Source organism: Haemaphysalis longicornis, unplaced genomic scaffold, assembly GCF_048455015.1.
Source record: "Haemaphysalis longicornis isolate Haplotype H1 unplaced genomic scaffold, Haemaphysalis longicornis Haplotype H1 scaffold_20, whole genome shotgun sequence".
In the NCBI taxonomy this organism is placed as follows: domain Eukaryota; kingdom Metazoa; phylum Arthropoda; class Arachnida; order Ixodida; family Ixodidae; genus Haemaphysalis; species Haemaphysalis longicornis.
In genome coordinates, this window is record NW_027526296.1 from 7,046,554 (window position 1) to 7,062,102 (window position 15,549).

Consider the following 15,549-nt stretch of genomic DNA (forward strand, 5'->3'; position numbering starts at 1 on the left):
AACACATTTCAGATCCTATGGGAATTGAACATGGGTCTCCAGAGTAAAAGTGGAGTGTGTTACCACTGTGCTGTCAATCTCTGCTTGCTGCTAAGCATGGAACAAAAGTTATGTGTAGAGCATGCGGCGCTGAAATTGCACCATGTGACATGTGACTGGGATGGTATAGCAGAGCAAATGCACCACGGACTAGGAAAACCGATTTCTGGCAAGCTGTGGTGCAAAGTGTTGCCTGCCGGCCTTTCGAAGTAAACAAAGAAACGAACGCGAAGAAAGGGACGCACACTTTGAACACCACATGGATCACATGGTTGAGCTAGCGAGAGCCAGCCAGCACACTGTTTTCATCTTCTCGTGGGCCCCTCACAGCTTCTTGTTTTCACCATTTCTGAAGTCCTAACACCACCTACTGCTACAGCTCCTGAGCAATTACTTTGTGCCAGAGAAACGATTTGCTATAAGTGACGACATGCTCGATCGATGACTGGTCTGACAACACGGTCAAGTGTTCATTTCGGTTTTTGGTATTACAAAGAACGTGCTGTACAGGAGGGGGGGGGGGCAGCTGTTTGAAATTGTAAATGGTTAGTCATGTGGCACTTCTACTGGTTGAACCTCTTCTGCCTTTTTAACACATGTTGAGCTTGAGGCTTGCAACCGACATTCGTGGCTATTCGGGATATTGTTCCGAATAGTTTCATTCTACCATGTGCTGCAAAGGGGCGCAATGGAGAACAGTGGAGAGGAGCTAGCACTGATCCAAGGGCGAGGGCGCCTCCTGTCTACTTGCGTGCACACCTTCGCAGCACACTCTACAATACTCAAAGTAGCTGTGAATTTCTGTTTAACAACTACATCTTAGAATAAATCATTTTGAGGCGTACCAGACCTATCCACGTCGCAATAAAAAAAAGGTATGTATTTTTGTAGGCTGAAAGAACTCTTGTGCGACTGCTACACGGAAACTCTTTAGAGCTGTGTCACTTTCCTGGTCTGTGGCAAAATCACGCTGACGTGGCACAAGAGACAAATGCTCTCAACCTTTTTTTCTGACTGGAATAATCGGGGTTCTTTGACCTTGGGATCTAGAGTTTCTTTTTTTTTTTTTTCTGCTAGCGCTGTCAATTTTTTCTGTATTCCGAACTGATTTTATTTCCTTCTCCCTATTATTCATTGTTGCTGCTTGCTTCTTCCCCTCTTCTTTTTTCGCCTCACTATGTTCACCCCCATCTGAAGTAGTAGCAAGCCGCTTGTGGGGCTAACCTCTTCAGTGTTCATTAAAGCTTTCTCTCTCTCTCTTCTCGTTCTTTTAATTAATGCCAATAACTAATGATGGAGTAATATCGAATGTAGCTCATTCTGCTTGTCTGCGCTTGCATCTGCAGGGGGGAAATTCTCAGTTTTGTTCATTCCATGTTCATTTCAAAGTGTCCACTTTGAGCTCGCCCTGATTGACTGAAGGCAGACGAACCAGAGGTGCCGCTGCGCAAGCAGCACAAGTAGGTTTCTGTGCATTTTATTGCTCAGAGGCTTCGCAAGTGCATCTACGTCACGATTGAAACCTAGGGGAAATGGATGTTTTTGAAACGGGCGCAACTCGGAATTCCGCCCCAGTCTCCTTCGCTATGATGTCCTCTGCTCGGCCCGGTCCCTCGTGCTGATCTTGAGGAAGCTGTTTCCGTGTGCTGGGAGTCATTCTTTGCCTCTCTAAAGTGTTCATGTGTCAGCCGTGCTTCAAGAGTCTGGTGCAACAGAAGCCCGCGACGAAATTGAGGTGAAGGACGATGGTTTCAAAAATCCCCGGTGTCTTATCCCGCGTACCATATTTACATGATTTAGGTCGACACCCTCACATTGCTCATCGAAAAAAAGACAAAAAACAAAAACAAACAAGCACTTTCCACCACCAAAATAAATTGTTCACCTGACCTAGAGCTCATCCTTGTTATTGTCATCGTCATCACTAGTGCTGCTGCCGCCGTCACAGCTGCTGCGATCCCACAGCAAGTCTCCATCCAGTGTAAGCCTACCCTCTGCTAAAGACCGCATTATTACATCATGTGGACTGGCCGACTATGAGGAAAGCACCCACTAGCGCAGAGTATCCAGGGTGGCCCTCTTCACAGTGAGCCCGGCTGGTGTGAGTGATCGATTGTCCGCCGATGGTCACTCACTCTATTTGCGGCGCGAAAAGTCCTTGAACAACTTATTTATGCCCACGTCAAGCGATGTTTCTTTATTAGGCCACCGGGGACCGCTAGCAACGAAGCGCTGCTCATGGGAGTGCTTCAAAACTGCCAAGGGAAAATGCCACATGTATTACCATTATCATAGTAAGAGCAGAAATGAAAAGTATCCCAAATGAGCATTCGGAATAACTACAATACATCATAGGTAGAGGCAGAAAGCAAATGCACAGTTGCAACTATGCCGCTGCATCGTCAACAGCGGTACACGTTTCAGTTTCGCTTGTAGGTCAAAGCCCCAAGTTCAGATTCTTCAAATTTCAATAAAATGGGTCGACCTACAATTGTGTAGTTACGGTACTTGCCCACACAGCAGTCAGGACAGCTATCTAGTGATCTACGGAGGCAGCACGATGAACTGAGTGGTCAAAAGATATGCTCAGAGCCAACAATGAGGTCAGCGATGGAAAATATAAGTGGCGTTTGTCGCGGAGGCAACATAACGTAAGCAAAGGGAAGAACCGATGTTTGGGTGCAGCGACTGCAGCTGACGACACGGCATATCTTCAACTGGTTCAGTCGGCCACCACGCGATGGCGCCACTCTTGGTGAAAGTTGCAGATAGACAATACGTGCAGACTCGTTACCTGAGTTCGGCCAAATGCTAGACTTATCAATACACAACTAACACTCATTGTCACGATCACCGAACTTGGCATATATGCACCACTGTATACCTTTCTAAAGCATAGCTCTACTAACCTAGTCGAGCTGAGTATCGCAGCCGCCAGCAATTCGATCGCCATTTTACCGCAGCTGCGCTGTAGCCTTGGCATCTAGAGCATCACGGGACTCGCCGCTGGCTTGGCGCAAGCGCTCTCCACTGCCGGGTCGCGGCCTGACCACGTGACTCGGCGCGTGCCTGGCTAGAGGAGCGCCGCACTAGTCAGATGAGAGCGAGGCCGGGCCGTCTTCTACGAGCTTTGCCCTGAAGCAGGAGGCTTCGAGTCGCCGTCGGCAAGGGGCTTCTGAACATCTCGGGGATAACGCTCGGTGACCTAGGTCACTGGAGAGGGTACGGAATGCCAAGCGGCCGAAGCTGGCGTCGAAGACCGAGCCGTTCGGCTCGCAACGCAAAACACCGGAAGTGGGACCACGACAAAAAGCAGAGTCGTCATACCTGGCATAACGATGAGGGTATACAGTGTACCTAAGTACAATAATTGCAGCTAAATCAAAGGTTAACCAAGTGAAACGAAGGCTTAACCAGGTTAGACCAAGGTTTCACCTTGCATATCCAGGATAAGCTGAGCTAAGCTGTTAGCCATTTTTATCTGCTTGTTTCTTTGTGCATTTTTATGTGTAAATGTGTGTGGGTGCATTTTTTTCTCAAGCAAAGTTGTTCAGCTATGTTCTTACGTGCCCATATATGTACGCCCACCTGCGGCGAGAGCGGCAGTATTGTAATAAACAAATAAATGTGCTCATTTACGATTGAGCATATACTTCCCAGTAATTAGCTGATACGGACCTAAGACTATAGAGTTTTAATATAGCAAACAAACGTGCGGCTGTCCGTTCCCCTCCTGTAAAAACCCATGTATCGGCAGCAGACGGGAATTCCACAATATTATTACGGGAAGCAGAAAAAGGAAACTGGAACATAGCTCCAGGGGATCCACACCGACGACGATGAAGCAGCCCCGTAGCGGTACTAGGTAAATTGGCTTCACCGGGATGAAAACTTGGGGGAGAATGAAAACTTGGGGATGAAAACTCAGTATTACTGCTTCGCAGTAATACTGAGCGCGCGTGAGCGTGCGACTCGTGAACACTCTCCCCATAATAGCGTTCGTGGCGTCCCCTAATGTCACTCAGCCAAAGGCGACGCAGCTGTTTTGAAAGAAAAGCAAGTTTATTGGAGCGAACTTGTGCTCCCCTATCCACTCAAAGAACACACAGGCGGCGAAGCAGCAGTCAGCAAAGTGATGTGCGGAGGCCAGTGTTGGCGATTCGAATGCCGCGGCGTCTTCTCTGCGGGCATTTATCTTTCGGCGCGGGTGTTTCTCGAACCGTCGAATTACAGCGAGAACACTATAAATCACATGAGACTATTCTAGGCTAGTGACGTCAGGCCGAAACATTCTCCCTATTGAATGAATAACCTGTGCGGCATAGGAAAGACAGAATGGAGCACGCACTTCACTTTAGACACCGATAACACAGCTCGGCGCAGCCGGGAGGCAAAAACACAACCTACACAAATCCAATGCATAGTTCGCGGCATTACCCCCCCCCCCCCCCCCACTTTCCAAGATTGCATCGACCCGATGCCAATATAAAACGACGGTCCGAACACGCATAAACCGGCAACCGCGATCATGAGCGGTTGCTTATAAATAAATACACTGTCGAACATGGCGCCCTGAAAGCCCTTTAAGCTGAACAACTGATATGGGCCCTCGTCGGCGTTCCAAGCGGGCCAGTTGCTGTTTATCCAGGAGGGATTCGCAGCTACTTGACCAGTTGGAACTTGAGGCAGCACCGGAGGCGACAGCAGCTTTCCGTTGTTTTCGTGCCAATTTCACACTTCTGTTCTGGCTGACGCTTGTTCAGTTTCCCCTCTTCTTCCTCCAAGGGAACGGCATGCGTCCGTCACATGGCGAGTTAACACCTCGAAGGCCTCCATCTGTATTCTCTCGTACAAACACGTGGGTGTCCCTTTCGCTTCCCAGTCGTGGGCAATTGTATGCGCAACACATCAACCCAAGCCCAAACCGCTCGATTGCGGAGGACAGCTGACAGGGCGCATTGAGTCATGAGACTCCCACGTTTTCATCTCCCACCACCACAACGGGTGCGGCATCGGTGTGCCCCCTCTCTGCACTCCCAACCCGTGCACGTTTAAACCGGCAACCGGTGATGGGCGCACAGTTGGGCGTGAAATACACTGGCGAAGGGAGGGAGAAATACTTTATATGGGGCCAGACTTAGATGTAGTATTATTTTTCCGCCAGAATAACTATAACCAGCTGGTCAACGAGGGCCGCGGACGCGACAATGTTGCTCGGAATGGCTTTCAAGCTGAAGAATTCTGTGCTCACGCCGGCCTTCAAACGGGGCAAGTTGCGTTCAACCGGCATGGACCCGCAGCTAGTCGGGGAGGTGTACTTTGAGGCGGCAACGGCGGCGGTTACATTCTCGGGGGCGGTGGCGGTGGCTTTCGGGCGTTTTTACACCCATTCGCGTGGCTGTTGATTCTCCCCAATCATCTGATAACGCCGCCGCGGCCGCTGTCAGCCCACGGCGCAACTTGTGAAAGAGTCATCGGTGGTGGCGAGGGGAATAACCATTAGGATAACCGTTGTGAAAGAGCGGTCGGCGGCGGCAAGGAGGAGCCGCGGGGCGGTGCCAAGTAAATCGGCTTCACCGGAATGAAAACTGGGGGAGGGGGGGGGGGGGGTGAGACATATACGGCTTCGCAGTAGAAATCCGTCATTTTGCGTAGTAAAGTTTTAGGCGAACCAAGTGGATGACTTGGGGCCGCGTGCGTCGTCGTGATGTTCCAGAATCACCGTCGGGGATCACCTCGTTGGCAAGTTGGCCAAGACGTTGTAGAAGTAGGGTCCGAAATACCGTCGCAGACGCTTCTCACTGAGTCCGTATCGCCGGATGGGAGTCCGAACCCACACACGATCCTGGAATTCAGGTTGCGTCGGAGCGTCGTATCTCGGCTTGTGCGTGCTGACGGTCGGGCACTTGCGTCGGCAGGCTCGGTCGTTTCCCAGGTTTCCCCTGCGTGGGCTAGGGGACCTTCAACGTGCGAAGTCAGCATTGCTACGGCGACTCGGAGATTGGTATGGGTAGAACGACGGCGAACAGTTGAAACGGGCTGGGCTTCGGCTGGTCTGCGATAGATACTCGTCGATCTCACGTGGTCGTTGGCCAGGGAGAGGGCGGGGTGCGCCCACGGAGAAACCACACAGTCCGAGTCTCTTGTATACGGGCAGCGACGATAGATGTGGTAGGCCTCTCCGCTCTTGCAGCACAGCGGACGATTATCGGGCGTTCGCCACACGGCGGTTTTCTTCGGCATCTGGTTTTGGACTATACGCCTCGAGCGCTAGGGGCGCCACTGAAATCCCCCTAGCGGCCCGTTTCGAAAGCAGTCGCGGGAGTTGCCGGCCCGCTCACCACTGTCGCCGTTGCTTTGGAGGCACGTTCGCGACTGATATTTCCCGTTTGTATGCGTTGGAAATACATATTTATGTGGACCAGTCACTCTGTTCGCAAACGGGGTGCATTTGCGAGAGTGTAAATGCTTCTGACGCGATCTTACTCTGGTACATTCGGTTCGCATAAGGGCCAGGTGTGTGTCACAAGCCGGCGTACGTCACGAAACCGGCATATATGCACTGATCTGATTGTAATTCCACTGCCCTGAAATTTACTAACAGTAACTCCGTAAGCAGCGTTCGTTCAGACGCTCATGCCACGGCTACACACTACGATGTAAATCGGTTTCGTGTGCTTTCATAATCTAGCGGAGCACTCATACCTGACAGCCCAGCAGTTACGCTTCATATCTCGGATATTGACCACTACCCTGAACAAGCCAATGTGGCATAAATATCACGGACATTCTACGCAATAAGTAATATTGATAAAGCAAAATTACATGCGGAAGTCAGAACAAAGAATTTACGGCTGGGTCGTCTTGTCGCGAGGTGAGCTTCCCCAAACAGTCATCGGTTACATATATCTTCCGTTTATATCCGCGGCCGTGACTAAACGCTTTTTGGAAACATCATCATATGACACAGGGAGACGGCAGAATTTAGCACAAAAGTGTAGTCAGGGGGCCTTATCAGATACCACACTCAATCCAACGACACCTTTCATCGCTTGTGAAAAGCTTCCTTAATGTACTTCAAAAAATGTGTCCGCCGAGTGATCCCCTGTTCGTTAAAGTAGAAAAACAAAATAAAGGTGAACGCGCAGCTTGTGTGTGATTTACTAAAACGGCCTTTCCTTGATTTCGCTCCGCATTTGTACACAACGACAGTTAAGTGCCCCCTCCTCCTCCTCCCTGTCTTGGAAAACATCAGTGCATTCGCATCTACTTGGTCTAGTGAGTTCAACCTTGCTTAAGGTAAGACGAACGTCTCTAGGATTTGCGAAGCTGCACTGTTTTTTTGCTTTTTTTCATTCTCGCACGAACATTGCTTCGGCAGACCATTTATTTTTCTGTGGTTTCATGAACTCTCCTTGGTCCGTTCTATCAGGCGGGAGTGAGCACATATTTAACGACCCATAGACTTGGGATATACTTAACATGTTCACGTGGCCTCTATTTCTATAAAAGGCACAAGTTATTGCCAGGTATACATAAGTAATCACCTCCCCGAATGATATTTTTCGACGACGTATACATTAAAAACAAGGCCGAATTCGTTCTCCGCGCTGCAAAACGAAACCTACCTCTCACTGTGCCAATATCAGGTCTAAACGAGGCGTCAATAGAATTCACTTGCGCCTGAGATATTCAGAGGTGACAGTGGTGATATGCCGCTGCCGTCGCCGACGCGAAGAAGCGCGCAGTACCGCGTCCCCGGTCAGCTCTTGTTGGCGTTCGAGCACTCTAGCAACTCTAATCAGGACGCAGCTGTTTTTTAAAATGCCCTAAACGTACTATTTGCTTACAGACATTAAAATAACAAGATGTTTAGGGCGCGGAAAGGCAAAAAGAAGCGAAAGAGAACCAAAACACTGCATGAGCCGCTATCAGCTGCGCTGCGGACATCCCGTAAGCGCTGCGGAGAAGCGGCGGCAGGTGGCGCAGCGATCGCGAAGCTCGAGGCGTATAGGGGGTCGGGCGGGCGACAGTGGACGGCAGTACGGCGGGGACTCCTGACGACGAGTCGGAGCTGGGCGGTGTTGAAGAACAGCTTTGGCGTAGGCGATAGCTTGGGACTGGCGGTGTGCTTCCGACAGCGTAGAAGTCCCCAGTGCGCGTTGAACTTCTTATCCAGGGGCGTTTAGGGGTTTCGGCAAAAACGCGTTGAGTGGTCGGTCTCGAGGGTCCTTTCGATATCATGGAAGCCTTGGTCACGAACTCAGCGACGGTTTTTGGCAGGTTGCGAATGGGTCCAGCGAAGACCTCTTGTTTAACGCCCCGAATCAGAAAGCGCAGCTTCTTCCCTTCTGCCATTTCGGGGACAGCTCGTCGGAATAGCATCTCCATCTCTTAAATTCCCCCATTTTTGTCGCAAGGTTTATAACCTGTACAAAGCAGACATAAAGACGTTATCTCTTCAATGAACACTACAACAGCTTAGTTGGGGTGTTGGATTCGCGTCTGCAACAATAGTTCAGCTCGTTCTTTATGCACGATAGTTGTGAACGTTTGCAAAAATTACGTTTTGAACATGCTCCATGTTCAACTGCGGGGTGAGACATATACTGCTTCGCAGTAATACCGAGCGCACGTGAGCTTTCGCCTCGAAAATACTGTGCCTGTAGTAGCGTTCGTGGCGCAAAGACGACGCAGATGTCTTGAAAAAAAAGCACGTTTACTGAAGCGAACTTGTGCTCCCCAATCCACTCAAAGAATACACAGGCGGCGAAGCAGCAGTTAACAAAGTGATGTGCGCAGGCGAGTGTTGCCGATTCGAATGCCGCGGCGTCTTCTCTGCGGGCATTTATCTTTCGGCGCGGGTGTTCCTCGAAAAGTCGAATTACAGAGAGAACACTGTAGATCACAGGAGACTATTCTAGGCTAGTGACGTTAGGGCGAAACATTCTCCCTATTGAATGAGATAACCTGTGCGGCATAAGAAAGACAGAATGGAGCACGCACTTCACTTTGGACACCGATAACACAGCCGAGTGCAGCCAGGCGGTAAAAACAAAACAAATAAACAAATACAATGCATGGTTCGAGGCAATATAGCGCTGGTCTTCTACTCGCCAGTTCACATGCTTTCGCGCCTCAAGTGGGAACCCCAGACGCCGAGTTCGCGAAGCAGGTTGCGGCCGGTTCAAGCGCGTGCTAACGCGGTCCACCTTGGGAGAGATGTGAAGCGCTGTAGGCAAAACTATACGGGCCTGCCAGTCCTGGAAAACTTGCAGCGGCAAGTTCGGAAATACACGTGAAGTGCAGCAGTCGGCGCTCCGACGAAGTGAGATATGGGCCTCCAGCTCTGTTGTTGTTGTTGTTGTTGTTGTCGTTCCACGTCTTTGGCGCATACCCACGCGGGGGATTGGCCAGGAATCGAGCAAGAAGAGTGCTAATTCGCCCGCTCAGAGCTTAAAAGTAGGTGCCTATCCGTTGGCATTTCTCCAGCCTCGTACCACTATAGTGCAAGCTGCGCCATTTCTTTTTTTGCGTACGGCACGTTTTTGTTGCCGAAAAGAGGAACGCGCTGCGCTTCGGATGCACTGCGACGTCATCTTTATGTTTTTTTTTTTCATTTTTTAGCACGGCGCCCTTCAACTTCGAGGATGCCGAGCCCGCGCGCTAGCGATCCGCCATTGACGTATATGCTTCCCCGTGTGCAGGCCCGCACTGGAGGTTTCACCCTTCACGAGAGACAGATCAGAATGCTTTGAGCCTCCTAAGCACACTCTTAGCACTCACTATCATTATCAGCAGCAGAAACAACGGCAAATTCATCAGCATCTACTTCTGCGTACGCGCGTATGTTCACGGCAATGTCACCGCCACCACCATCATGGTCGTCGTCGTCGTCACATGTGCACGCGCACAGGGCGCATGCAATGCCAATGGGCGAGTTCTTCGTCCGGTATCTGCATGCGTCTCTCGTTCCTGTAACTATGTTGGCTGCGCCATGAGCCAGGAGTCATCGCTACAGACGTCCTCCAATCAGGTGACGTCCACAAATCGGACCTCACTGACACAAGCGCCGAGCCGTCGCGGTCCGTCATGGCCTCTGTTACTAGGGCTCGAATCCGAGGGAAGGTCCAGCAACGGCACTGAAAGGTACATTTTACGACAACGCATTTAATTGGGCACACATGATGGCAGCGCAAGCAACCATGTTAGCACGCTATTATGTTTTCTGTCCCCAATCTTACAGTATTCAATTTAACGGAAGAGGTAAACGTCTACTCGATATTACCAGCCAAATGTTAATGGGTAACGGAAGAGGGAACGAGACATAAGCACATATTGTCAATGCGTATTTTAGACACCGTTTTGGTGGTTCCTTGGATAATGAACCAAGTTACGTTGCCGAATCCAGAATGATTGATCGGGGTTTCCATGCTATTCAACCGCGCATTTCGGTCAGCAAATCTGGCGTGTTAAACGTGGAGACATGCGGTACAAGCATACTTCTGCCCGCATGTTCTGCCCGCGCTGACGCCACCTCTCGACTGGTTATTTCGAATTATGACGCCGCTACACGTTTGTGGCAGGTGATTTGGTAAATAATGTTCATGGAGGCCGAAAAGACAACGAAATTAATGCATCAGTCAGTTGTACGCCCGAAACAGGCACTGGCATCATATGTGAGCAGCAGGGGTTTCCCCAGGCATCGAATCAAGGGGGGGTGTCTCAATGGCCCGGGGGGGGGGGGTTCATAAACTAGAAAAGCTGTTTTTTATCCCACTAGTTAAATAATTAAGTTAATTAATTAGGTTAAATAATACGTTACATTATTAGTTAAATAATTAGGTTAGGATAACTAGTTAAATAATGAAGTTAAATAATTAAGTTAAGTTAAATAACTAGTTAAATAAACTTCCCTCGACCGTGGGACTGTCCTGCATACTCGCGTTTCCGCTGCCTCCATTGGACCATTTTTCCCTGGGCACCCGACGTCACTCCCAAAATCACTTCAAGCAAGTGGTATTCCACTTGCGTGGTATTCCACTTCGGCGTATTAAAAATGGCAGTAAGGCACACCCCCGAAAATATCTGGGTTTCGGAGAACTCGTGCACAAAATGTTCTCGTCCTGCAGTTGCTCCCGCACCCACCCGTCACCCGTACCGTTCATATGAATGTCACGGTAGCAGGCAAAAGTTTCCGTGACTAATCTGCGGCCGTTGAAGCTCCCCTTTTCCTTTACTTTTTTTTTTCCTTTTCGCTACTCCCTGGCTGGTAGCAATGTGCTCGCAGCGTGGTCAGCCTCAAACCACTTTGCCCCTTTCCTTTGAAAGCCTTTTTTGTGTGCACATACGAACTTGCCACGAGCTGTCCAAAAAAAGGAAATAAATACGTGCAACGCTAACAGCAAGCTCGGTGGGCGCACTTTTGCTTATTTTGCCCGAGGCTACTGGGAGAGGCCTTTGCCCTGCAGTGGGCGTAGATAGGCTGGTGATGATGATGATGATGATGATGATGACTGCCGAGAATAGCAGACGGGCAGCCCGCGCGTGCGCAGATCGATACTGAAAAAGGTCCATACAAGGACTGACAAGAGTGAAATTTGGGGATTCAAGGGGGGGTGTCCAGAAAAACTAGGGGGGGTCTACACACCCCCTAGGGGGGGTGTAGGGAAATCACTGGTGAGCAGTGAGGCGTAATGTCGAAATAATAACGCTGTTTATGCGCGAAAACAAGTTGGTTTACTAGGCAGGGTCGAGGCAACCAAAATTGAAAGTAATCGGAAATATACATGTGCTCGCATTTCTTCTGTCATGACTCCATGAGAATCGCTTGGAACTTGCGGAAAAGCTCCAGCGCAGCGTCACAATTCTCATCTGCTGAGAAATAACGTGCTGTAACATCCAGCCTCTGCGCTGCTCTGCATGCATCTCTAGCAAATTTGGTTTGGCTTGGATTTGCAACACACAGTAATCACTCTGGGTCGACTTCTTGTGGAAACCCAGTTCGAATTAACCGTTGTGGATGCCGACACGTTGGAATTACCGGGAGGTTTCTCCCATTGAAGTAGACAGGGCTCTGGCGGGACCATAGCGTCAGTTCTAGTTAACCGAGTTCGAATTAACGAGCCTTTACTGTACAGCGTTTATAAAATCACGTTGCCCTACTCCACGAGCGTTCCAAGCGGAACGTGGACCCTATCTAGTGGGACCTTTCGTTGCTGCCGAATTTTGATTTTTTAAAAGCCGCCAGGTAGCGCGAGCAACAGCACGCGACGGTTTTCTGCAGTTGATGTAGTATTTTATTTGTTATCGCAAAAGCCAAGCATCCGTGAATTTGTAATAATGGAACACTGCAAATATCACTCATGTATTGAATTTCTGTCTTATATTTGCGTAATGTCTCGTTCCTTTTCAAATATTTGGCAAGTATGAACACTGACACCGGACTTAGACGTTCAAATTTGGCTGTGGGTATATAAGACTATTGCGCGGCTTCTGTTTCACTTTGGCCGGGTGGCTGAATCGAGTCACAGACAGACAGACAGACAGACAGACAGACAGACAGACAGAGCAAAATTTCTGCGTTTAAGTAGCCCAAGCAAGACTATCGTCTATAAAAACAACTTTTGTTCCACCGCTGGCACTATGGGGAGATCGACGTAGTGCACCGGGCATCTACTGTGGAGATCCACGTTCAAATCCCTTCGGAGCACACGTGTTTTACAGCGGCGACCATTTTCTTGACGGGACAGCAACGACGTGAGTTTTTCGCAGATACGGCGAAAACTTTCAGCTTTCGCCTTAAAAATTCCCCAAGTTTCTGCCGCATCAGCCATCGCCGGGAGTTGTACACCTTTCGTTTCAGTGAAAAATGTTACTGTACAAAGTCTGTGCCGTATGCTTTCCAACCAATATTTATTATAGGCCGCATTTACTTCTGGTGGTTTGAATGCGCACCCACAACTTGACCAGAATAGTTTTATTCACCCATCTCTCCTAGCATGCCGAAAGCGCTGCCGGGGCTGAAGGCGGCTCTCTTTTACATGGTTAGCTTCAAGACATACTCTGGAACGAGATAGTTGTCGGAGTTGAAGAAACACGGAAATTAACTGACGGAAGGTTGCACTCAGTCACGCGCAAGTCTAAATGGCGGAACTGTTGTGGGTGAACACTGCCGGCCACATTGTTAAGTTTTAGTATCATTGTTTTCATAGTTGCGGGGCTAGTAATCATTGTCATATGTATCGAAGATGTCGAAGACTTAGCGGCGAGTAGTGGATGCGAAGTCATCCTCATCATTGTAGGCTTCCACTAGCTCTTTGTCATGGACTTGAGGCAGCGGTGGCGGGATCTGCAAGTCGTCTCGGGAAGGAGTGACACATTCGTAGCCATGTCTGCAAGTATCCATAATGGCTTCTAGAGAATGCGGCGGCCGCTGTTACCTCTTCCAAGCAGGGTGTCTTTCAGCTTTAGCATTAGCTATGGAGCTAATTTACCTTTACAAGCGCGGTAGTGCTTGGCGACAGCACTGGAGTTCTTTTTTTCCTCCAACCCACTGCGCGGGCCGGGGACGCTTGGCGTTCGCTGCGAGTCCCGCGCTCACGAGCCCTCAGCATTTTTGGTATTTTTTTCTGGAACGGCGATAATGGCATGTAGAACAGCTCCGCTGTTAAAAAGACACGCAGTTGTAGATAAGTAACTTACTCTGCCACCGAGGTTTCTTCCAACACAGGTGCGCTGATTGCTCTGTCTGCTATTCGGATGTTTTCTTGCAGAATTCAAATTTCCCCCCCAAATATTTCCGTTGCATGAACTATATAAACAACGTGGTGTGCGCGGGTCGGCCCTTATGTGTTTGTCGTCGCCTTTGCATTACGCAGGTCACCAGGCAGGCGCCCTTCGCAACGGAAAAACGACGCTGAGTTGAGCCACGCCATTTTAGAACTTGCCATTGACCTGTATCGAGCAGCGCGGTCCGGACGCCAAAATGGAGAGAAAAACGTGCTCCTGTCGCCCTACCTTATCGCCAGCGTGCTGCAGTTCCTGTATTCGGTCTCCCGCGGAGAGTCGGCCGAGCAAGTTGCGCGCCGCTTCCGCTGGCCACCCCAGCCCGACCACAAAGGAGCGAGCCGTGCGGCCGAGTACTTCGCGCACCGAGACTACCGGCTGATGCCAGAATGCCCTGACGACGCCCAACGCGGCTTTACGACTTACTACTCCTGCTGCCTGCACGTGGACCGCCGGGTGATCTTGAGACCGGACTTTGAGGCGTCGTTCCGACGCTCTTTCTCGAGGTTCTCCCGCGGCAGCATCATCGCCATTCCTGCTCCGAGGCGTCGACGCGTGAATTGGCGACGCCACGACTTCGTCAACGACGCAGTGCACCAGCGTTGGAAGATCGAAGCGGAGTTGGTGGAGACGGTGCCCTTGCTGAAGAGCTGCGACTTCTACAAGTGCCTGCCCTCGGGATGCGTGGGAGAGCACACCAAGCTGGTCCTGCTCTGCGCACTCGGCGTCAAGGGCCGATGGCGGCGTCGTTTCGACCCGGCCGAGGTCAGCGAGGGAGTCTTCTACGAGATCCCGGAGGGTGATGGGGGCTGCACCAAGGACCAGTTTTTTCCGCGGCCTGTGATCATGATGCACCAGACCGGCTCTTACCGCATGGCAGACTGCGCGGACCTAGAGGCCACTGCGCTCGAGCTGCCTTACAAGAACAAGCGGCGGTCGCTGATCATACTCTTGCCGCTGAAACTGAACGGCCTGGATGCCCTGGAGTCGCGGATGACAGCGGACGCAATAGCGGAGTGTATCCTACGCCTGCAAAAGCGAGAGGGCGTTGATGTGAGCCTGCCGAAGTTCCGCGTACATGCCGTAATCGACCTGGCCGCAGTGCTGCCCTCGGCGGGAATAAACGCGCTGTTCCAGGAGGGAGTCGCCGACCTATCGGGCGTGTGCGTCAGCGAGGGCGTGTCCGTGTCGGCGGCAAGGCACGCGGCTGCGTTCCGCACCAGCTGGAAAGGCCGCGTGAGCCGCAAACAATCGCCGCCACAGCCCAGCACGGAACACCAGAAGTTCACGGTGAACCGGCCCTTCTTGTACATAGTACGGTGCGAGCACCCCGATGCCGTGCTCCTGATGGGCTCCGTGAGAAAGGTGAAGCCTTTCTTCAAGCCTGAACGTCTGCCGAAGCCACCACGTGCTACAGTACCGTAGCGGTCTTTCATTTAGGCGCTGCTCCTCTGCGCGTATTTCTGAAACAATTATAGTATTTGAGTTTATTTGCTCGTCGACACTGCACAAAACAGTCTTTGAAGAAAATGTCTAAATTTTTGTGTGTATTTATCGAATAAAACGTTCTTTTTATGTATAGAAATTAAACATTCACAAAGACAGAAAAATGCTATATCCTCTTCGGAAGGAAATAAATTTGATCATGCTTGCAAAGTCGGTTTAGCAGGCTCAGTAAAACCTAAGAGTGTTCAGCATAAAAAAAACCCACGAGCCGTGTTC

At 50.4% G+C, this 15,549-nt stretch overlaps 1 protein-coding gene across 1 annotated transcript; it reads left to right on the forward strand.

Annotated features, from left to right (window-relative positions):
- Positions 1 to 9,899: 9,899 nt before the first annotated feature.
- On the forward strand, positions 9,900 to 15,278 carry LOC144172381 (iris-like). The gene is made up of 2 exons (XM_077701132.1): positions 9,900 to 9,991; positions 13,920 to 15,278. The coding sequence occupies exons 1-2, from the start codon at positions 9,900 to 9,902 to the stop codon at positions 15,250 to 15,252; spliced, it is 1,425 nt and encodes a 474-aa protein (XP_077557258.1). The 3' UTR covers positions 15,253 to 15,278.
- Positions 15,279 to 15,549: the final 271 nt, after the last annotated feature.